The sequence below is a fragment of the Sceloporus occidentalis genome, unplaced genomic scaffold (genome assembly GCF_023333645.1).
Source record: "Sceloporus occidentalis isolate IW3139 unplaced genomic scaffold, rSceOcc1.0.p SCAF_30, whole genome shotgun sequence".
In the NCBI taxonomy this organism is placed as follows: domain Eukaryota; kingdom Metazoa; phylum Chordata; class Lepidosauria; order Squamata; family Phrynosomatidae; genus Sceloporus; species Sceloporus occidentalis.
In genome coordinates this window covers 1,351,067-1,373,281 of record NW_028317010.1, presented here as the reverse complement: position 1 = coordinate 1,373,281, position 22,215 = coordinate 1,351,067, and the positions used below count along the sequence as shown (strand labels likewise).

General features: G+C 43.8%; 2 protein-coding genes across 6 annotated transcripts; one reads left to right on the top strand and one right to left on the bottom strand.

Moving 5' to 3' along the window:
* Positions 1–17: 17 nt before the first annotated feature.
* LOC149298881 (claudin domain-containing protein 1-like) lies at positions 18–5,400 on the bottom strand. Of its 5 annotated transcripts, XM_089486965.1 has the most exons (5): positions 5,130–5,400; positions 1,648–1,660; positions 1,103–1,206; positions 401–538; positions 18–238 (listed from the first exon to the last, which is right to left on the bottom strand). In XM_089486965.1, the coding sequence occupies exons 1-5, from the start codon at positions 5,398–5,400 to the stop codon at positions 18–20; spliced, it is 747 nt and encodes a 248-aa protein (XP_089343091.1). The 5 variants fall into 5 exon arrangements, with proteins under 5 accessions (XP_089343091.1, XP_089343089.1, XP_089343092.1 ...); XM_089486963.1 differs by lacking the exon at positions 1,648–1,660 and having other exon boundaries at positions 1,103–1,210; positions 5,115–5,400; XM_089486966.1 differs by lacking the exon at positions 1,648–1,660 and having other exon boundaries at positions 1,103–1,210.
* A 4,804-nt stretch (positions 5,401–10,204) lies between these two features.
* LOC149298880 (macrophage-capping protein-like) lies at positions 10,205–21,781 on the top strand. Its single transcript, XM_089486751.1, has 6 exons — positions 10,205–10,222; positions 12,272–12,436; positions 18,296–18,445; positions 19,595–19,718; positions 21,545–21,633; positions 21,716–21,781. Exons 1-6 carry the CDS (start codon positions 10,205–10,207, stop codon positions 21,779–21,781), a joined length of 612 nt encoding a protein of 203 aa, XP_089342877.1.
* The last annotated feature ends 434 nt before the right edge of the window (positions 21,782–22,215 follow it).

Sequence of the window (22,215 nt, the reverse complement as noted above, 5' to 3'; positions counted from 1 at the left end):
CAATGCGTACCCACCACTCATGCTACACGGTAAGCCTTCATTAGAGTGTATTCTCGACGACTGGCCCGAGCTGCCCACAAAAAGAGAGCACCAGCCATGACCTGCAAGGGTGAAGAGACACAAGCCAAGCAAAATGACCAGCCATACTCTCCCCGTACACCATGGGGAAGAGGCAGTCTCTCTTGTACCATCTGTACCCCGCTGGAGAAACACAGAACTGAGCCCAGAGTGCAAACACCTGCAAGAAAAGTAAGTGACAAACAGATACAGAAAAAAATTAAACTATGACCCTTTCTTCTGGTTCACCAGTAACGAGAATAGATGCTAGGCATACATAATGAATGAGCTGTGCCATAGATGGAGAAACTGAAGAGCAATGTGCTGCTGGCATGATACTGACCTGCTAAGAGGTGTAGGACTCCGGTCCCTAGCGCAGGGTACAAACTCCGACACACACACCCAGCAAAACCCACTACTGCACCAAAAAATATAAGTCCAAGGGCAACCAATGGAAGCAAAAACTGACAGCGCCAGAGATCTGAAATATAAAAAAGCTGCTTAATCCACAGATGGCAAAAGGCCTTTGTTTTAAGCCATATGCACACATATTTGTGCTAAAATATAAAAACACTGTGCAATAACCTGAATATGTAAGTCTTAATGTGTTGGAGAGCCCCAAATGCTCCTTTACATACAAACTAGGGGGCAAGCAAAGGGAAGCTTTTAAATATATCCCTTTATGATTAGAGATCCATTTGGGATCTTTATGGATCTCTCCTGTAACCAGATGGCACCCCTGGATCAGGTCATGATGACATGAATAGGGTCCTATTATTTTTTTGAAGAGGCAAACATTCTGGCCTCCCCATCAATTGTAAACTTGCAAGAGCATTGCACCCTTCTTCTGTATAAGTTTGCCTTTTGACTTATAAGTCTGTTAATGTTACTGTCAATTACCATTTTGTTAGTTTTCACTTTTTCTGTTGTAGTAATGCTAAAGAATCTGTAAATAAAATATGGTGTTAACCTCACATGATCAGGAGGCAGATCCTGGGTCTCAGTGTTCTGAGATTCAGTGTTTCCAGCATTTTCTGTTACTTACATGTCCGCACTAAATCGGTCTCAGTGTTATGATTTCCAGGATCTTGATATTTTTCCAAAAACTGATCCGAAAACGACAGTAAAATGCATTTCGAAACAGATGGGCTTTCTGTCATATAAACAAGGTTGAAAGTCAAAGATGGTATTGCCAGGCAAGTACACACATGAAGTGTAATCAGTTGCATCAAAAAAAGCATTGTGGGGTCTTAGGATCACATAAACATGAGGGGCGCACTAGCTATAACCTCTCTTTGCATTTGCTGCTTGAGGGCAAAGTGCCAATCTGGAGATTTTCCTTAATGTAATGTATTTAACAGAATGAAGAATTAATATTAAAGTACTTACAAAGTGCTTCAATATGCATTATTTGTTGGCGAGGCTGCATGGAGCACTAAACTGTCCCTAATGTGGATTAATACAAGCGTATTCTGCTGTCACCTTTGGTACAGGTCTTATTATAAGTACTGTAAGGCCACAAACCTTTCCCCACAATAACATTTTATATAAAACTCCAGCATTTTCTAATGAGCTATGCCTCCCCTAGACAAGGATTCTAACTCTGCGGCCATGTTCCTGAATAATGCAGGCACCTGTTTTCATGATACTCTAGCATTTAACTGCAACATTAAACCACAATACGTAAATATCAGAGAGGTTTTCAATGATAAACATTCTGAAAAAGGAAAATATAATTATATATTGATTGATCCTTTACTGGAAAGAAACAATTGGCAAGTTAAAGTTAATTATGCAAGTATACATTAACACGCCTAACTCAATTTTTCATATCTTTGTTAAACCTTTATGTGAAATTATGCTATGATACACTATATGGACAAAAGTTTTAGGACACCTGACCATTACACCAACAAGGACTTTTATGACCCCTTTGGAGCTAGAAACAGTTTCCATTCTTCTGGGAAGGCGCTTATGTTAGACAAGAAGGCCTGGCCCACAATCTCTTTCCAGTTTATCCCCAAGGTGTTCGATGGGGTTGAGGTCAGGGCTCTGTGCAGGCCACTGTTCCCACAAAGTTGGAAGCGCAGCATTGTCCATAACCCCTTGGTATGCTGAAGGAGACATACCAAGTTATTTTGGACAATGCTGCGCTTCCAACTTTGTGGGAACAGCCCTTTTCTATTCCAGCACGACTGTACCCCAAATTAAATATCCAGGTGCCGAGACACTTTGTCTATTCTGGAGTTAGTGATTTGAACAAGATCAAATACTCTGACCAAAGAGAAGTACCGCTCTATTCTGGAGAGGCACGCCATATATTCTGACTTCTGAGTCACATGGAAGAGAGGCAACGATCCTAAACATACAATAAAACTGTCCCCACCATTGAACATGCTTGGGAGCATTTGCAAAAGGAAAATACAAAACACTGTGATAGATAATCTCTGAGGTGCTTTAAAGGAGTCCCAGAATAATAGCGACAGTAAAATTCTGCACAAAACAAAATGATGAGTTTTGTTTGAGAAATATTGTATATTTTGCCAATATGCTACAATATGAGAGAGAGAGAGAGAGAGGCAGGAGAAGGGGGGGATAGAGAGAGGCAGGAGAAGGGGGGGATAGAGAGAGAGAGAGGCGGGATAGAGAGAGCGGCAGGAGAGGGGGGAGGGGGAGAGAGAGAGAGGCAGGAGAAGGGGGGGAGAGAGAGAGAGGCAGGAGAAGGGGGGGAGAGAGAGAGAGAGAGGCAGGAGAAGGGGGAGAGAGAGAGAGAGAGAGAGGCAGGAGAAGGGGGAGAGAGAGAGAGGCAGGAGAAGGGGGGGAGAGAGAGAGAGGCAGGAGAAGGGGGGGAGAGAGAGAGAGAGAGAGGCAGGAGAAGGGGGGAGAGAGAGAGAGAGGCAGGAGAAGGGGGGAGAGAGAGAGAGAGAGAGAGGCAGGAGAAGGGGGGGGGAGAGAGAGGCAGGAGAAGGGGGGGGAGAGAGAGAGAGGCAGGAGAAGGGGGGGAGAGAGAGAGAGAGAGGCAGGAGAAGGGGGGGAGAGAGAGAGAGAGGCAGGAGAAGGGGGGGAGAGAGAGGCAGGAGAAGGGGGGGGAGAGAGAGAGAGGCAAGAGAAGGGGGGGAGAGAGAGAGGCAGGAGAAGGGGGGGAGAGAGAGAGGCAGAAGAAGGGGGGGAGAGAGAGAGAGGCAGGAGAAAGGGGGGGGGAGAGAGAGAGGCAGGAGAAGGGGGAGAGAGAGAGAGAGAGGCAGGAGAAGGGGGAGAGAGAGAGAGAGAGGCAGGAGAAGGGGGAGAGAGAGAGAGAGGCAGGAGAAGGGGGGGGAGAGAGAGAGAGGCAGGAGAAGGGGGGGAGAGAGAGGCAGGAGAAGGGGGGGAGAGAGAGAGAGAGGCAGGAGAAGGGGGGAGAGAGAGAGAGAGGCAGGAGAAGGGGGGAGAGAGAGAGAGAGGCAGGAGAAGGGGGGGAGAGAGAGAGAGGCAGGAGAAGGGGGGGAGAGAGAGAGAGGCAGGAGAAGGGGGGAGAGAGAGAGGCAGGAGAAGGGGGGGGAGAGAGAGGCAGGAAAAGGGGGGGAGAGAGAGAGAGGCAGGAGAAGGGGGGGAGAGAGAGAGGCAGGAGAAGGGGGGAGAGAGAGAGAGGCAGGAGAGGGGGGGAGAGAGAGAGGCAGGAGAAGGGGGGGAGAGAGAGAGGCAGGAGAAGGGGGGAGAGAGAGAGAGGCAGGAGAAGGGGGGGAGAGAGAGAGAGGCAGGAGAAGGGGGTGAGAGAGAGAGAGGCAGGAGAAGGGGGGGGGAGAGAGAGAGGGGCAGGAGAAGGGGGGAGAGAGAGAGGGGCAGGAGAAGGGGGGAGAGAGAGAGGCAGAAGAAGGGGGGGAGAGAGAGAGGCAGGAGAAGGGGGGGAGAGAGAGAGAGGCAGGAGAAGGGGGTGAGAGAGAGAGAGGCAGGAGAAGGGGGGGAGAGAGAGAGGGGCAGGAGAAGGGGGGAGAGAGAGAGGGGCAGGAGAAGGGGGGAGAGAGAGAGGCAGAAGAAGGGGGGGAGAGAGAGAGGCAGGATAAAGGGGGGAGAGAGAGAGAGAGGCAGGAGAAGGGGGGGAGAGAGAGAGAGAGGCAGGAGAAGGGGGGGAGAGAGAGAGAGAGGCAGGAGAAGGGGGAGAGAGAGAGAGAGGCAGGAGAAGGGGGGAGAGAGAGAGAGAGAGGCAGGAGAAGGGGGGGAGAGAGAGAGAGAGGCAGGAGAAGGGGGGGAGAGAGAGAGAGAGGCAGGAGAAGGGGGGAGAGAGAGAGAGAGGCAGGAGAAGGGGGGGGAGAGAGAGGCAGGAAAAGGGGGGGAGATAGAGAGGCAGGAGAAGGGGGGAGAGAGAGAGAGAGGCAGGAGAAGGGGGGGAGAGAGGCAGGAGAAGGGGGGAGATAGAGAGAGAGGCAGGAGAAGGAGAGAGAGAGAGAGAGAGAGAGAGAGAGAGAGGCAGGAGGGGGGGGGAGAGAGAGAGGCAGGAGAGGGGGGGAGAGAGAGAGGCAGGAGAGGGGGGGGGGGAGAGAGAGAGAGAGGCAGGAGAGGGGGGGGAGAGAGAGGCAGGAGAGGGGGAGAGAGAGAGAGAGAGAGAGGCAGGAGAGGGGGGAGAGAGAATCTGCAGCAGTGAGAAGGCTGTTTCTACCCCATGTAAGTGCTCTTTTCTCATCTTGTAAGAATGCATATTAAAGTACCCACAGAGTACGTTAATATGCACTTTTTTCAGATGGGTAGTCAGGAAGACGGTCCCTTTAAGGGTTCCACAATCTGGTGCCCCAAGGAAGTCTCCTGCCGTAGTTTTATGTATCCAGAGATGACACGCTTGTCCTACACAAACTAGGGCCATGTGAGAAATGAATTTAACAGTGCTATGCACTAATCAATATGCAGACTTTACTTCCAGCAGACAAGATCTCAACCATACTTGTCCCTCATATGGAAAATCACTACAGCGACTCCAAATGCTGACTCTCATTGATTAGACGAGGATGATGTTGCACAAAGCGATGGACCTCAGGGTACCTGAAATGGGCAATAATAAAAGGAGAAAACTAGCGATAAAAGAACACTAAGAAAGTACTCACCATGCTGCTGCTCCAATTTGTGTTGGGGGACACGGATGCACATTTTCCAAAGACCTAGGCTGCCATTGCAGCGAAAGAGAGCATCGGTATAGGCTTTCTCATCAGTTTCAATGAGGAAGTCGGCTGCAGCAGCCTCGCTTAAGTTTGAAAGGACGGAAGGGGTGAAGTAGTGGTACCACGACACCGTCCCCACTGCGGTGGATAGGTAGATCACAGACAAAAGGGACAGTACGCTGCCTATCACCAAGGCTGTGGCAAAGCGGTTATCCATGTTTCTTCTCTGCCCCTTCCTCAGCGTTCTGAAGGACACATCTAGCAGAATGCAAACAGTAGCAGGGATAAAATGACAGGCGCAGTAAGCTGCAGCGAGCTACTAAGCCCAGGAAACGCATATCCTTTACACAGGACAATCACATCGTTCACAGGGGTTTACGGAGAACGTAAGACACAACCAGTGATCGACAGCATGCAGATGTTGGCACAAAACTATGTACGGAGATGTAAAGTCACGCGTTACAAACATGGAATTACCTAAACGTTACATTACATAGCACGGATCCCTTTTTTTTTTATTTTTTTTTTTAAAGGTATAATATACAGAGATATAACACCCGGCCTCACCTTTAAACCGGCAGTCATGTGACGTCTTTCCGGCGTACGTCACGCACAGCATTTTGGGAAATCGTGTTTGTCGGACGAAAAGAGGAAGTCCGTACTGTAGGTAAAGACTGTGAAAAGATTGGTGCCTGCTTAGAGATGTGCCGAGAATTGTCACATGCGGGCCGATGAAGAATCAATACTTAATGAAATATACGGGAAATGAAGAAATCTTTAAATAAATGCTTGCTAGGTGGTTGTGAATTGAATTCTGGACGCACATAACAAATGCTTACCAACGCAGGCAACTATCATGTAATTGTTTCCCTGGATGGGTTACTTAGATATCAGGACGAGACCAGACACAGTGGCGTTTATTAAACGTTCAAACTTCGCCATTGGAAACGAGCAGCAGGGCAGGTCTCTCTGTGAAGAATGGCTGAGATGACCTACGAGGTGCATATTTCAAAGGGAGATGAGATGTTGAAGAACCTTTACTGATTTAACTATACATGATACATGGCCAATCCCTTCAACAGGATCTCACTGGGGTTGGACCTTCATGGTGCATATTGAAGACCTAAGAGTAGAAATCAAAGCTCTCCCTTTAGTAATTACACCCAAGAGAGGCTTCTGTTGCAGACTGAATTAGTGTTTTCATCTGCAGGATACGTTTATAAATTTCATTTTTCAACTGGATTATATCATTCTTAAAGGGTTATTAATAAATCTCATAAAAAGCCCACCCCATAACCACATCTCTAACCACACCAACTAAAAATCCATTGGAAATAGTGTGAATTAGGCCTCTGAGGTCACAGCGTTATAATAGCCCCCAAAGATAAGTAAATATGTTCATGACAGCCAGGAAAGTGTGTATTAAAGTGTGAATACAAGCAAATCCTTGCTATAAACCAAATACTGGTTATCATGAGTAAGCTTTCAGTACAATAACACCGATGCTAATGTAGCATGTATCATTCATGTTATTTAATTGCTTTCTGGCCATGGTTGTGGGTCGGTGAGGGCTGAGCTGCAAAAGAGCAGAGTAACGAATGGTGGAGCCATAATGCGATACGTTAGTAGTGAAGATTTACCTGGATGACCTGTGGAGTTCTGGAGACTAAGACAGGGCCTGCGCTTCCCCCATTTGACATTTGTGGCACACATTCACAAAGCACACCATCCAACTACGCTTATTCTGCCAGCGTGCCGCTCCCCAGGGCCGCCATCAGTAGTTTTGCCAGGAGGCAACCCTTGCTTGCCCAATATAGTTCCTGCCCACTTTTGCTAACTAAATTCTGTTCCAGGTCATCTGTCCAGTGGCCGGTGGAGGTGGAATCAGTGGAGTCGAGTCACTGGTGCATTCAGAGACACCTCTTTAGGTGATCAAGTCTAAGCCCTGACCACTCCTTAAGATAACTAAGATGTCTACACCCCTACCCAATAAAATTCAATTAACTTTCACAAGAATTCATGCCAGAGAGGTGTTGACTAGGAACCTTGGATGCAGAACATAATAGTGAAGGCCTTCTAGGTCTAAGATAAAAATAAGTCATGTTTATATTGGAGAAAAATTGTAAGCAATTACTGTTTAGATAAGCCCATTCCCCTGACCTCCAAAACATGGGAATTACCATACTTACTACTATTTTCTCTTTACATTTTAATACTTTAAATATATACACTCTATCTGTACGCCATTTAGCTTCTCTTAGTGGATTTCCATTTACCAATCTTAGGTTGCATGATTTCCATACAGAAGCTGATTTTAGTAATTGTAAAATACATCCTTTTTTCCTGGATGTCTTCAACAGCGAGATGGACATTGAAGAAGTTTCAGGAACAGAAAACTGTTCATCAGCTCTCAAGTTGCTGTAGACCATATCTTGTAGAATACAGAGCCATACTCATGGCTGTGTGGGTAAATAACCAATTCTGGACTCATTAGAACTCAGTCCTGGGAAATCTATGCTGACACTCAGTAGACGAAAATGTATATGAGATATCCCTCTCCGGACAATAATTGGTAAACAGCTCAAATCACAGATGGCTAGTAACAACTACAACATTGTATGATAACTAACCCTAAAGTTCCTCAGTAGGCTATGGACAAAGTTCATACAGCTATTATTTACACATTTTTTTTTAAATGCATTCTCTTATTAGTATCCCATTCTACCCAATATATTTTTGCAACAAGTTCATATAGAAACTTCCGTTGGCCCCACATTTCAACATCACTTTGGCTGTGTCGGTAGAAATATTGCAATCCTATGATTCAGAAATACCAGCTTCTCAGATTTATACATTTGTTTTAGTGACATTATGGTAAATCAAAGCTCAGCCTATATTAATATTCCATAAACCAGAATACTCTTAACGCCACCCAGCCTCTGTAATAAAACATGGATCTCAACAATTTAGCAAAACCGAAAGTGGCACACCTTTACCAAAGTTATTGCCCATCCTAAATTTCATTTAATGTCTCATTTAAACTATTTGTCTACCTCGCTCATAATGAGACCCAACCGTATTCCGTATTTTTCTTTAGTTCTTTATTCTTTACACACCTTGCCAGAAGATGTGGTTAAGTCAAGTCTCATGGTAACCATTAATTTCTATCTTAACATATTGCTATAAAAAAATAGATGGGACTCGCACAATTTAGGGTACTTTAACGCAGTGGCAGGCTAAGCATTATATGGCCATATAGTGTGAAGGAATCCCCAATATTTATACCATAGATAGAACTATATAAAGCCATTGTTTTATGTTAAATGCTATTAGCTGGGTATGGGCTGCATTGTCGCTTTGTTTTGTGTACTTATTGGTCATTACAGTATTATCCTAGTACCAGCACAGGAATCTGAATATGTATGCCTTTTACGTTGTATATTTTATCTATGCATTTTTTGCAGGTCCTGACCACACCTTAGGGTTTAGCAGCCCACCCGCCACACAGGTGCCTCATTAACAGTGTCCAGAGAAGGCTTAAAATGTTTGAGAGTTTCATTTTGGTTTAACTGCATTGCATTCCCTCTGATTCAGCTTCTTGGTAAGGAATATAGCCATGTACAATTTGATAGGACTTGATAAACCTGGGGTACTTTGACATAGTGGCAGAACGTATAGAGTGACGCAATCCCCAATACTTATGCCTAAGGTGTTTTTTGGATGGTATTCTCTGGGTATGTGCTCTCTATTCTTTTCCACTTTGGATATTCACCCTCTCTCTCTATCTGATGTTCTTATGTGCGGGAGGGGTGGAAGGATTTTGTTACCAATTGTCTTTGTTAGGCAAGTTTTTTTTTTCCCTTCCTGCCTTACTGTGTGACCGGCTGCATCTGACTTCTCTGCGTCATTTATACGATACTGAGTCACACTATACACTCCTCTCATTAACATCACAAACCACAGAAAAATAAGCCCTCTAGGCTATTGAGCGTGTAGTAACTGCTAGTGTAGAAAAGGCATCCGGTGTTCTAAACTCAACGCTGAAGCACAAGCGCACAAAACAGCAAAAGAAGAAAAGGTAAGAGAAAACAATCTAAAAATAAGTTGTAGGACAGTAATAAACAAGGAACTCATGTGACCCCTGACTTTTTTTCTTTGCAGATTGAAGATGTTCGGAGCTCCTAGTGCAAAGTAAGGAGGGTGAGGGGTATATAGTCCTTAGCTTTTAAGTGCCAAAAAATTGTTCTTCCCTATGGTACTGAAAGGGTTAGCATTAGCAGTAGTCCGATACATATATCTCAACAGCTTAAAGATCTACTTTTTTGCACCACTAATGATGAGAAAAGCCATCAGCACAGGGTATTGTTAATAACAAAACATCCTAAGAATATATTGCATGGATGATTTTACTGACTTCAAGGTAATATATCTAATACTACTGCCTGAAAAATTAAAATGACACATTTTAGTTTGACAATAATTTTCAGGTCATGACGAATAGCTTTATTTGACATTAGAACGTTAGAAACTGTTTAGATTTATAAACTTTATGCAAATAGCAGTAGTGTATGTATGCACACCAGTAAACATACATAATTGTAATATTTAAGAGCAAACCACAATTAACGATCTATAAAACTGGTACACAGTTGGACAATGTACACAAAAAGATTGGAAAATGACTATTTTGTTCTTTCTACGCAGCCTTTTGTGCTTACTTCCTCTTTCTCATACTATTATATTTTTCCTACCTTAATTTTTTTTTAAATCCTTTCAGTACTGTGAAAAATACCGTTACTTTTTTTTTTTACAGCATGCAATCTATATACATTTTTCCCCCCTACAGGGAATTGCGGTTTCCCCCATCCATTGTTGACCCTGGGATACATATTTTCCGTATTGAGAAGATGAAGTTGATTTCCGTACCTGCTGAAAATCATGGGGTTTTTCATTCTGGAGACACCTACCTCCTTTTGTATAATTCCCCAGAGAGCAGCAGCATTTATGTCTGGAACGGTGAGATGGACATTGAAGAAAACGTAGGATAACAAAACTGCACACCAGAGAACAGTTACAGATTGTAGCACTAACTAAACAAAATGTTATGATAGTCTTATTTCCTTTTGTGGATGAGAAAATGGATTATAATCTCACACACTCATTCTCCTCACCATGAAAAGATAGCTTCACTTATATGTCTCTTGGAAAGAAAAAGAGAAACGTATACATAGACATATTATAGACTCCCCAACAACAGATATGGGTATTTTCCTAAGTTTTGATCCATAAGGCAATTTTACCTTTTTCAAGTTACTTTTCTTTCTCTCAGGATGTGACACATCTGTGGATGAGAGGGCTGCTGGTGCGATTTATAGTTCTCAACTTCATATGCACTTGGGAGAGAAACCAACTCAGAACCGTGAAACACAAGGACATGAGAGTGCAGAGTTTATGGCCCTCTTCCCTGGAGGTGTTACCTATCTGGTCAGTTGAGGAAGAATGAGATCTAATCACTTATATTGGGCCACCCACCGGTAGGCGGAGATTTGTCAGTGCATCTTTTACTAAGCGCTGACAAATATCATCTGCCTACAGATGGGTGGCCCAATATTGTATTGCATTGTGACAAAGTAACGATACCGTGACTTGACATCATTTGGACTCAGCCCAGTAGGGGGGTCCCTATTGTAGTCTGTGGGGAGAATGGTAAACACTGGAGGTTCCCTAATTTCTGGCTGAAACCTGCTGGATATCAGATCCTGGTGCAAATACTGGCCATGGAGGTCTCTGTCCTGTAAGTCCCTGCCCTGTAAGTCCTGACCCGATGGAGGATAAAACACCACACATAAACCTCCTCCCAAAATGCAGGTGCCCCAAACCTGCCTCCAAGCTCCACAGTCTTTAGAGAGAATGGACACCCTGTACCCACCTCCCCCAAAACAGAACCCCTTCCAAGGCCAGGGCCCATAGTCTGTAGGGAGGAGGCCAAGGCACAGAGCCTTCTATGACAGATACCTTTAGATATACCCATGATATCTTTTTAAATACCTTTAGATCGGGTAGCCAACTGCCTCGTCTCGAACTGGATGTCTGCAATCCTAAAACCCAATCTCTCCTCAACTCCGAACTCCTCATCTTCCCTCCTTCCAATGCTAACATTCCCTCATCAGCCTCTCTCAGTAACAGCGGCACAATCATCTCCCCATTCCTTCAGTCTCACTGCCTTGGTATCACCCTGGACTTTGAACTCTGGTTCACCCCCACATTCAGTCTGTCTCAAAAAACTGCCGTCTCCACCTTGAAATCTTTGCCCGCATTCTTCCCTTCCCAACGCAATGCCAATAAGACTTTTGTCCATGACCACATTATCTTCCGCCTTGACTATTGTAATTCCATTTTCGCGTGTTTCCTTCATACCTGTCTCACTCCTCTACAATCCATCAACACTGCTCCCAGACTTATCTTTCTCTCCCATTGGTTTACGAACACCTCTCCTCACTGGCTGGCTGTTGCGCTTCAGGATTCATTGAAAAAAAAATACTCTTACCATCAAAGCTCTTCATAGCTGTTTCCCTACTTACATCTCCTCACTCATATCTAAATACCCCCTCTGCCAGCCTCCAATGAGTTCAGTCTGTCCTCTCCTCTTATTTATAGTTCTCATGCATGTCTGCAAGACTTGTTAAGTGCTCCCTGTATCCTTTGTCACACCCTCTCTAACCTATCAGTCTTTCAAAAAATCCCTCAAAAACCACTTCATGGTTGTCTATGCACTTTTGCAATACTTATACCCTTGCGGTTGGTCCATCCATAACAGTGGCACTTTTACCACTTGTGTAATACACCCTATCTCCCTGATTGTAAGCTTGTTTGAGCAAGGCCCTCCTTACCCTCTGTAAGTCAAATGGTTGTTATATACTACTTGTTAGGTCCTGTTTAACCATTATACAGGGCTGCAGAATATGATGGAGCTATATAATACAAATACAACTTGTTTTAATGATTATGATCACAACATTTTGTGTAGTACAAGGTTACAAATTTAATGCCCAACATGTCTATTATTTCATCATCATTTACTGTGATAGGAAGGAGGGGTGTCATCAGGTCTTCTCCAAGCTCCTCGGGACCAAGAAGCCTTCAAACACCATCTCTACCATGTAAAGGGAAGGAAACAGATTCGAGCAGTTGAGACAGATCTTAATTGGGAGAGCTTCAATAAGGGGGACTGCTTCATTCTGGACACAGGAAAGGTGATTATAATTTAATTCCGAATTGCTATTCCAGCAGTATTTTCATGTAAAATGCATATTGGGATCAACTTGAGCAGGAAATGTAAGCTTCCCACTTACACTCCCTGGATTCAGAAGGGGGAGGAGAATGATATAGAAGTATGATTTTAGAACTTGCAGTAACATGCACAGGAATGTATGCAGAATTGACTCCAATATGCATTAACCCTTTCACTCCCATTTGGACATACAGGTATGCCCTTAAAATATCAACAAACAACAATAAGTGCAAAGTAAAGTGCAACTTATAACACACCTTGTGAAAAAAAACCTCAAAATTTCCACTGAATAATACAAATAATAAACATAAAGGTGTAAGTGCACATGCCCCAATACACAACCTTAGTGTGTATATATATATATATATACTTTCATATAATGTGGCTTAGACCTCCCTTTTAGCCCTGTAAATCGAGACACAGAGAGAGAGAGAGATCATAGTGTAACCCATGAATGCAGTTTGGATATTAATGGGGTATAGAATAAACTCACATGAAATAGAACAGGCTCTATATAAACAACTCAGGGTGCCCACTTGGGGTGTACATGAAAGGATTCCTTCCTTCTGAACCCACTCCAGGCAGTAAAGATCCACACAGCTCTCTTCCTTCAGGATTCTTTAATTTTTTTAAATAAGGAGAACTAGGTGTAAAAACTAGTTATAGTTCCCCAAAAGTACAGTGTACTTATTATTATTATTAATTGTTTTATATAGCGCCATCAAATTCCGTAGCGCTGTACAATGGGTAGACAGGACATAACAAGTAGTATGTTACATTACAAATTGACTAACAGAGACAACAGGTGAGGAGGGCCCTGCTCAAAAGAGCTTACAGTCTAGAGGGAGTTGGGTGTATTACACAATAGGCAAAAGTGCCGTTGTTAGGGATAGACCAGCCACACTAGTAAAAGTATTGCAGGAGAGGGACTAGGTAAAGGTGAGCTAAAGGAATATGGGAGTATGGGAGGCCGTCAGTGTGCTATGTTGTAAGCATCCTTAAAGAAGTGGGTCTTGAGGGATTTTTTGAAGGAATAAAGGCAGGGGGAGAGACGGATAGACGGGGGAGGGCATTCCAGAGGATGGGGCAGCCCTTGAGAAATCTTGTAAGCGGGCATGAGAGCTAGAAATCAGAGGAGAGGATAGAAGGAGATCATTGGATGAGCGGAGAGACCAGTTAGGTGTGTATTTAGAGATGAGAGAGGAGATGTAGGGAGGGGAACCGCTGTGAAGGGCTTTGAAAGTAAGAGTGAGGATTTTGAAGTGAGTCCTGAAGAGACTGACAGAGGGGAGAGATGTTAGTAAAGCGATGTGAGAGGAAGATGAGTCTGGCAGCAGCATTCATGGTGGATTGTAGAGGGGTGAGACGGTTAAGAGGGAGACCGGCTAAGATAGAGTTACAGTAGTCAAGACGGGAGATAATCAGGGCATGGACAAGAGCCTTAGTGGTATGCTGCGTTAGGAAGGGACAGATACGGGCAATGTTTTTAAGATGAAGGCGACAGTTTTTAGAGACAGACTGAATCTGGGGTGTGAACGAAAGGTCAGAGTCAAGGGTGACACCAAGACAGCGTGCATGAGTAGACGGGGAGATGATGGCACCATTAACATTGAGGGAGATAGATGGGGGAATCTGAGAGTTGGAGGGAGGGAAGATGAAGAGATCAGTTTTTGAGAGGTTGAGTTTCAAGAAACATTCAGACATCCAGGTAGAGACAGATGCAAGGCAGTTAGTTACACGATCTAAGACAGAGGGAGAGAGATCAGGGGAGGATAGATCGATCTGGGTGTCATCAGCATACAGGTGGTAGTGAAAGCCAAAGGATGAGATCAGTTTGCCAAGGGAGGAAGTGTAAAGAGAGAACAGAAGGGGTCCTAAAACGGAGCCTTGGGGTACCCCAACTGAGAGAGGGAGGGGAAGTGTTACTGGAGACAGAGACACTGAAGGTACGATCAGAGAGGTAGGAAGTGAGCCATTTGAGAGCAGTATCACGGAGGCCAAGATCATAAAGCTTTTGAAGGAGAAGAGGGTGGTCCACCGTGTGAAAAGCAGCAGAAAGGTCCAGTAGGATTAGCATGGAGTAGTGGCCCTTGGATTTAGCAGTGAGTAAGTCATTAGTAACTTTAGTAAGGGCAGTCTCAGTAGAGTGTCGAGGGCGAAAACCAGATTGAAGAGGGTCAAGCAGGAAGTTGGAGTCTAGAAACTTAGTTGTGTATAAACAATTCTTTCAAGAAGCTTGGAGGTGAAAGGAAGCAGAGATATGGGACGGTAGTTGGAGAGACCAGTCGGGTCGAGGGAGGACTTTTTCAAGATAGGAGTAATGGTAGCATGCTTGAAGGACGATGGGACAGATCCAGTAGTGAGGGAAAGGTTGAAGATATGAGTTAGAGTAGGGACAAGGGTAGATGAAAGAGACTGGGTGAGATGGGAAGGGATGGGGTCAAGGGGGCATGTGGTAGGACAAGAGGAAAGAAGAAAAGCATGTACATCTTCTTCAGTGACAGCAGAGAAATTAGTTAATGTAGTGAGGGGAGAAGAGGTCAGTGGGAAGGGGGGTGCGTAGTCAGAGGGAGGTGACTGTGCAGATATGTCATCTCTGATAGTTTGAATTTTATTATTGAAGAATGTGGCAAAGTCAGATGCATTAAGGTTAGTGGAAGGGGTAGTGGGGATCGGTCAAAGCAGGGAATTGAAAGTATTAAAGAGTCGTTTGGGGTTGTGGGACAGGGAGGAGATGAGGGAGGTGAAGTAGGTTTCTTTAGCAAGGTTGAGAGCAGAGTAGTAGGAACGTAGCATAAATTTATAGTGCAGAAAGTCAGACGTGGAATTAGACTTTCGCCAACTACGTGCGGGAACAACGTCGAAGGTGTCGTGTGCCAGGGTTGGAAGTGTGAACGTTGTGAGGAGCGAGTAGTAGCTGGTGCTACATGCTCAAGAGCAGATATGAGAGTGGCGTTATAGACAGAGGTAGCGTTGTTAGGGCATGACATGTTTGAGATTGGAGAGAGGAGAGGGAGTAAATTGATTGAGAAGTCCTGAAGGTTAATAGAGTTGAGGTCTCTGGTTAAGCGGGGTTGGGGTGCATGGGGGAGAGTATGAGGCAAGATTAGAGAGCAGGAAAGGAAGTGGTGGTCAGAGAGGGGGAAAGGGGAATTTAAAAGGTTAGTGGGAGTGCACATGCTAGAAAAAATAAGGTCCAGGGTGTTACCATCATCATGAGTAGGGGAGTTAATATGTTGCTGGAGATCAAAAGAGGAAGTGATAGAAAGAAATTTTGAAGCCATGGGACTCATTGGGGTGTCAACTGGGATGTTGAAATCCCCAAGGACAATAGAAGGAACATCAGAGGAGAGGAAGAGAGTGAGCCATGAGAAGAAGTGATCAAGAAAGATGTTAGCCGGGCCAGGGGGGCGATATAGAGCAGCAATGCGTATGGAGATGGGATGAAATAGTCGGATAGCATGGACTTCGAATGAGGGGAAAGAGAGTAATGGGGCAAAGGGAATAGGTTGAAAGGTACAAATAGGGGAGAGTAGGAAGCCTACCCCTCCACCCTTCTTGTCATCAGGTCTGGGAGTGTGAGTGAGGTGTAGGCCACCATAGGAGAGGGCAGGAGAAGCAGTGTTAGAAAAGGTTAGCCAGGTTTCAGTTAGAGCAAGAAGGTGTAGGGAACTAGAGACAAAGTGGTCATGTAGGGCTGTTAGTTTGTTACAGACAGAACGTGCATTCCAGAGAGCAAAGGTAAATGGGGGATAGGAAGAGCGGCAGGGTATGTGGACAAGATTATTTGGGTTTCTGGAATGTTGGCTGGGAGAGGATGAGGAAGAGAGCACCAAAGGAGGCCCAGGGTTTGGGGAGATATCCCCAGCAGCTAGAAGAAGTAGAATAGAGAGTGAGAGGAGGTGGGAATAGGACTTGTGTGAGCGGAGGGATTTCTGGGGGTGAGGGGAGGTGGGGGGAAGGGAGGATGTGAAGTTGAGAAGCGCTTGGGATGAGAGAAGGGGAGAAGAAAGTAATGAAGGTGCAATGCATACATAGTGTGGGGTAGCTGGTGGCTGGAGAGAGATGATAATTTTACAAACAATAGAGGAAAGGGAAAGGAGGAACAGGAGGATTCTAAACATGGTAATTGTATGTTACCATGTTACTTAAACACAATGTTTCGACTGTCTTTTTCAAGTGTATTGTCCTTATCCTTAGGTTCCATATTTATAATGTGCCCAAGCTGGTTTTGGTGCCAATTCCAGACTTTCGGTTTCTGAAGTGTCACTGTAGATAAGGGGGGGGGGCGGCAGGGACGGAGGGAGAGGAAGGGTAGATAAGGGGGGGGCGGCATTTTAAAATTAGCCCCAGGCGGCATTTTGCCTTGGGCCGGCCCTGCGTATAGGCCTCAAATTTCAAAGTCTTTTTATCCATCTTTTTTGTTTCCTTGCAACCCACTCATCCTCCACATCTATAAAACCCATTTTGATTTTGAAAGTTTTTCCTGTGTTTTTACATAACTTTTAGTTAGCTGGTTTTGTATGCTCTGACCTCCCCGTAAATCATTTTTGGTTTTAAACCCAAATAAGATAATTCTTTATCCTGACTTAACAAATACCAATGTTAACGTTTTTCAAGTACCTGTGTTCACTATAATTAACCCCTTAATGACAAAGCCCATACATGTACAGGCTCAAAATGCATTGTTTTCAATGGGTTTAGGGACCGCCCATTGTCCTTAGGGGGTTAATGATTGGAATATTTTAGTTTTTTTTGAGTCATACCTTTATTTTTATATTGTAACAAATCTTTTCTATTTTTTGCTTTTCCTTCCATAAATTGTTATTGAACAAATACCGTATTGGCTCGGATATAGGCCGCCCCCATATATAGGCCGCACCCTAAAAGTTTGGTGCTTTTTTTAAAGAAAGTTTTTTTTCTTTAAAAAAGCACCAAAAAAACATGCTGCCACTCTGTTTCCCCCCCCTCGAGATATGCTGCCACTGTCCTCCTCCCCCCGAGATATGCTGCCACTGTCCTCCTCCCCCCCCGAGATATGCTGACACTCTGCCCCCCCCCCCCGACTTACCAAAGCAGACTCCCGGGTGTCTTGCGGGGCCGGCGGGGGATATCTACGCAATACAACTTATTACGCTCTATACGCGTATTGCGTAGATGTCCCCCCCCGGTCCCGCAAGACACCCGGGAGTCTGCTTTGGTAAGTCTTGGGGGCGATGCGGGTAAACTACCTCCGCAGCCGGTGACCGTCCGCACGATGCGCTTAAACAACCTCCCGTGCCGGCACCCCCCCCCCCGTGGAAAGTGCTGGCAGGGGAGGCTGTCTGAGCGTATCGGAGAGTAGGATGCAGGTCCCCTGCACCGCTGCGGGGGATCTGTATCCTAACCCAGCTGCCTGCTAGACCCCGAATATAGGCCGCACCCCCACTTTAAAGACTTAAAGTGGGGGGAAAAAGTGCGGCCTATATTCGAGCCAATACGGTATATTCACAGATAAGTTGAAGATTTCAACTCGCTATGCATGGTGAAGGGCCATTTTACTAAGAGCCATAGAACTGGGGCAGCATGGAAAAGATCTTTTTTAGAAGGGATGTAAACATAATTATAATGTAACATTTTAAGATTTTTTTTTTACAAACTAGTAACTACTGTATTGGATGTGTGACTGCCAGAGTGTTAGCATACAATTGATTTCTATGAATTAAAGAGTGAAATAGTGTATATTGTGTAAGATATAAAATGGATTTTTCTTGTGTGATTTACCTGCCTGAGGACGGAAACCAAAACTGTATTTTAGTTTGCGCTCTCTCTCTCTTTTAAGTGTATCTACGTCTGGTCAGGGTCTCAGTCAAACATGATGGAGAGGAACAGAGCTCGTGATATGGCTAATCAGATCCGAGATGTTGAAACACGTGGGGCTGCCCAAGTAGAGATTGTACAAGAAGGGGAAGAACCGGAAGAAATGTCCCAGGTAACAGCAGAAATCAGTAGATCCTATTTATTTGGAATAAAACTGGAATTTGCTTTGATACTTGGTTAACTGTGGGACAGTCAACGATCTAATAATTACATATTTTTTTATAAGTAAATAAATTGCGGTTAAAAACCTGGTTTTCACTGCAGATCTTGGGACAGAAGCCAGAAATTATTAAACAAGAAAGCACTGACGACAAGGAGGCAGATGAAAGACACACAAAGGAAGCAGTCCTTTATCAGGTATCAAGTTCACTTGCTTTTTGGGCATCTTCTGGAATAACAACTGGGAGGTGAATAAATTAAATACCCGTTTATGTCTAGCAAGCCCCACGCTTAAAGTATTTCCCCATACAGGTGTTTTTTTTTTTTGTTTGTTTGTTTTTTATACCTTTTGAAAGAGGGTTCTTCCAACTTGTAACTTCCAGTCCTGATCTTTGTACAGCCCTGCATTCTTCACCAGTGTGTGTTATCATCCAGTTTGGGGGTTCTAAGCAGAGAACATTTTACAGACATTCTTAGGTCTATAGTCCTCATATTAGTGCTTCTTGTGGACTTCAGCATTAATACTGCTGGAAGAGAATATCAGAAGATATGTGCAGAACAAAAACTGCCAACTCGCTTCTGGTGCCAAAAAAAAGTTCAGTGTACTATTACATCTTAAGTGGGATAGCAACACCTTTTTGGTGATTTAAAGGTACATCCATAGGGTCTTTGAAAGGACTAATGTCTTCAATAGGGCCAATTCCAGGCAAGGCATTAGCAGGAAATAGGGAGAGCATGGCCAGAAATAGGCGGAACATTAGAAGTTGCAGTACTTCTGTTGCGCAGCACCAACCCTCTGGAACTCTCTTCCCCGTGCTGTCCGACTCTCACCAACTCTACCCTCCTTCAAACGCTCCCTAAAAACTTCTCTTCAGGGAAGCCTACCACTGACAATCATCAAAACTTCCCTCTCACCCACTTTCAACCCTTATCTCGCCCTACATTTACATCATTCACTACCACGCACTGTGAATGGCTAAATTTAGTTTTTTGGTTTGGAAAACAAAAAGTATAGTAGTTTGGGAAAAAATTAGGCTATTTTGCGTAAGGTCTTTTTAAACTACAAAGACTTAAACAGTAAATTATTTTCCGTTATTTGTAGGTCTCCAATGCTAGCGGACAAATGCAGGTATCTCGAATTGGAGATGGCGTTTACAAAAAAGAGCAATTGATTTCAGATGACTGTTTCATCTTGGACACATCTGGCAAGCTCTATGTGTGGAAAGGTACTGAAAGTTAATAGATTGAATTGATTCTATGGGTCTAGTCATACATACAAGTAGTTTACACATATTCCCTGCAATGCCATATACCATGTCTACCACAAATTGGATATATATTATGTGGAGGACGTTCTTGATGTGTGCTTACGGACTTAGTGAGTTCACATAACGGGTACTATTCATGGTTATTGGTATATTTTCAATATTTGTTGCAGTGGCTAACATTTTGAGTGTATGAAGGACAAATAGCTGGCTTAAGTGAATTTTATTTCATCATGTAAAGTCAGTATCAAGGATTTAGGAACTAGCAAACAAATACAATTGTTCAGGGCTGTTCCTATCGTTACTGCTGATATACAAACATGCACCTACAAGCTTCCTTTAGTTAAATCACTTATCAGACTATAAAAGTTCAGCCTTTCAGGGCAATAAGGTTCAGCAATATTCTGGTAGACAATTTTAACTTACTGATAAACAAAAAAAAAAAAAACCCACAAAGAAAAATAAAAGCCTAGCTCCCAATTGGGATCCTCTATGTTCTATACTTAACTGATCCAAACAACCAGCATAATCACCTTAATCCTTTCTACCAGACACATCTAAGCAAGGCTCTGGGAAAACATTTGCCAGATAGCACACATGTCCAGGCAGCTAATGGCAAAGGGGTCTTTTTAGGACAAATCCTTGCCTGGGGAACATCCATTCCACCAAGTCTCACTGATTCTGTGACTTGAAGGGAAAGTCGTGGTATAAATGGAAAGTAATTCATTCAACCAGCCAATCATTGTCAAGACTCATCTGACTACTTAGGAGGAGTGAAGCTGCAATGCAGCAGTTTCCCCCAAAAGAAGCAAGCCCAATGAGAAATAAAAACTCAGCATTTATTCATATACCTGTCCCAAGTTTGGATGCACCTCATATGTTTGACTCATTTATTTTGGCAATTATAGGGAAGATATTAAAATGCCTGCATTTACAAACTTATATATTTTTAAAGAGAAGACAACCCAGAGTATTCCACTTTGACCATTGACATATTTAATGCATCCTTTTCCCAACTGATCATGCACACTTTGCAAAGCAGCAGTAATAAAAACACAAACGTGTGTTCAGCAACATACAAGGATGGCCCACATGCATAGGTTTGTCATGTTTTGGGGATTCTGTAGGGCCACATTTGAACATGTACATAAAAAAAACCAAAACTGTTGGGGGGGCATTTATATAGGTTTTTTTTTTTTCTTTTCAAGTAAGCGTTTCCTTTTTAATTTGTATGTGTATCATATGCCCTTATAACTCCAGTTTCACATGTGCACATTTACTTGTACAAACACCACTCCATGCATCAGAGATACATACAGTACATCTACATTTAGGACCCCTCAGCTTACCTTTGTAGACTCAGGGGATGGTTCATCTCTTGTGGTCTGCCAGCTGGTGACAGGTCTTTCTTCTCCTTACTTACTGCCTGTGCACCAAGAAATTACATCATATACCTGTGCTCAGGTTCAGTCAATGTGCTTGGACTGAGGGAATGCCAAGTCAGAGGGCTTTGCTGGCTGCTGTGTTTAACCAATAGAGCATTGTACACTTTTTTTGTAAGATGCACAACCTTCATGTTTTTCTCAATCGCCATACTCCTGCAGGCTGTCACGGTGCTTGTTGTTTCTCTCTGATCATGCAGCCTTTTAATAGTAGCCGACTTAAGGCTAGGAAATATTGATAAAAGAAAAAAGTTTATAAATGACAAAAAATACAGAAAACACAATTCTGCAAGAAAATGGTTTAAAATAGCTCAGAGGACTATTCAGTCTGGGGTGTCTTTACAGGTAAAAAGGCAAACAAAGAAGAACGAGAGCAATCCCTGGAAATAGCCAATAAGTTCCTTACTTTTATGAAGTATTCACCCAAGACCACGGTAATACATTCTCCTATCTTTACCCTACCCCTCTACCCTACCCCTCATCAATTCTACATGATATTCTGATTCTTTATAACAGGTACAGGTGGTTTCCGAAGGCAATGAGACACCACTCTTCAAACAATTCTTCCAAAACTGGTTGTAAGCATCAATGGTTGTAAAGAGGCTACAATTACAAGGTTGCCTTTGTCTTACTAATAAAGTAGCGTCACATCATTTTGGTCTTCGTGTAATGTGCTTCTTTTTCAAACCTTCAGATTTGTGTCTCAAAAAGACTATAGAGGGAATGTCAGATCAAATATTAATTACCTTTCAACTTAAAATTGGTTAGTCTAGATTTGGGTGTAATAGTCAGATAACCTTTGAACAGAGATTCGGTTGCTGTTCAAGTCGCTAGAGCAGTGAAATCCTTGTGAATGAGTTTCCCCAACACTTGCATCTGAGTAATTACTTTCCAGCTCACAGAATTCCAGAAGTAACCACCCCAGAGTGCATTCAGCCACCAGACAAGTGACCTACTCACTCAAGGGCAGTTTTTCTACGTTCTCCAAGGAGGCCAGTTTTGCCTTTCCATTTGAA

Excerpts from the sequence above, each read along its gene's own strand:
- LOC149298881 (XM_089486962.1), bottom strand. The coding sequence starts at position 5,400 with ATGGATAACCGCTTTGCCACAGCCTTGGTGATAGGCAGCGTACTGTCC. Across the intron at positions 1,244-5,132 it reads ACACAAATTGGAGCAGCAGC|CATCTTTGACTTTCAACCTT; the intron begins ATGGTGAGTACT and ends GCCTGGCAATAC. Across the intron at positions 539-1,102 it reads GACCGATTTAGTGCGGACAT|ATCTCTGGCGCTGTCAGTTT; the intron begins GTAAGTAACAGA and ends TTTATATTTCAG.
- LOC149298880 (XM_089486751.1), top strand. Across the intron at positions 18,446-19,594 it reads AACCGGAAGAAATGTCCCAG|GTCTCCAATGCTAGCGGACA; the intron begins GTAACAGCAGAA and ends CGTTATTTGTAG. Across the intron at positions 19,719-21,544 it reads CAAGCTCTATGTGTGGAAAG|GTAAAAAGGCAAACAAAGAA; the intron begins GTACTGAAAGTT and ends GTGTCTTTACAG.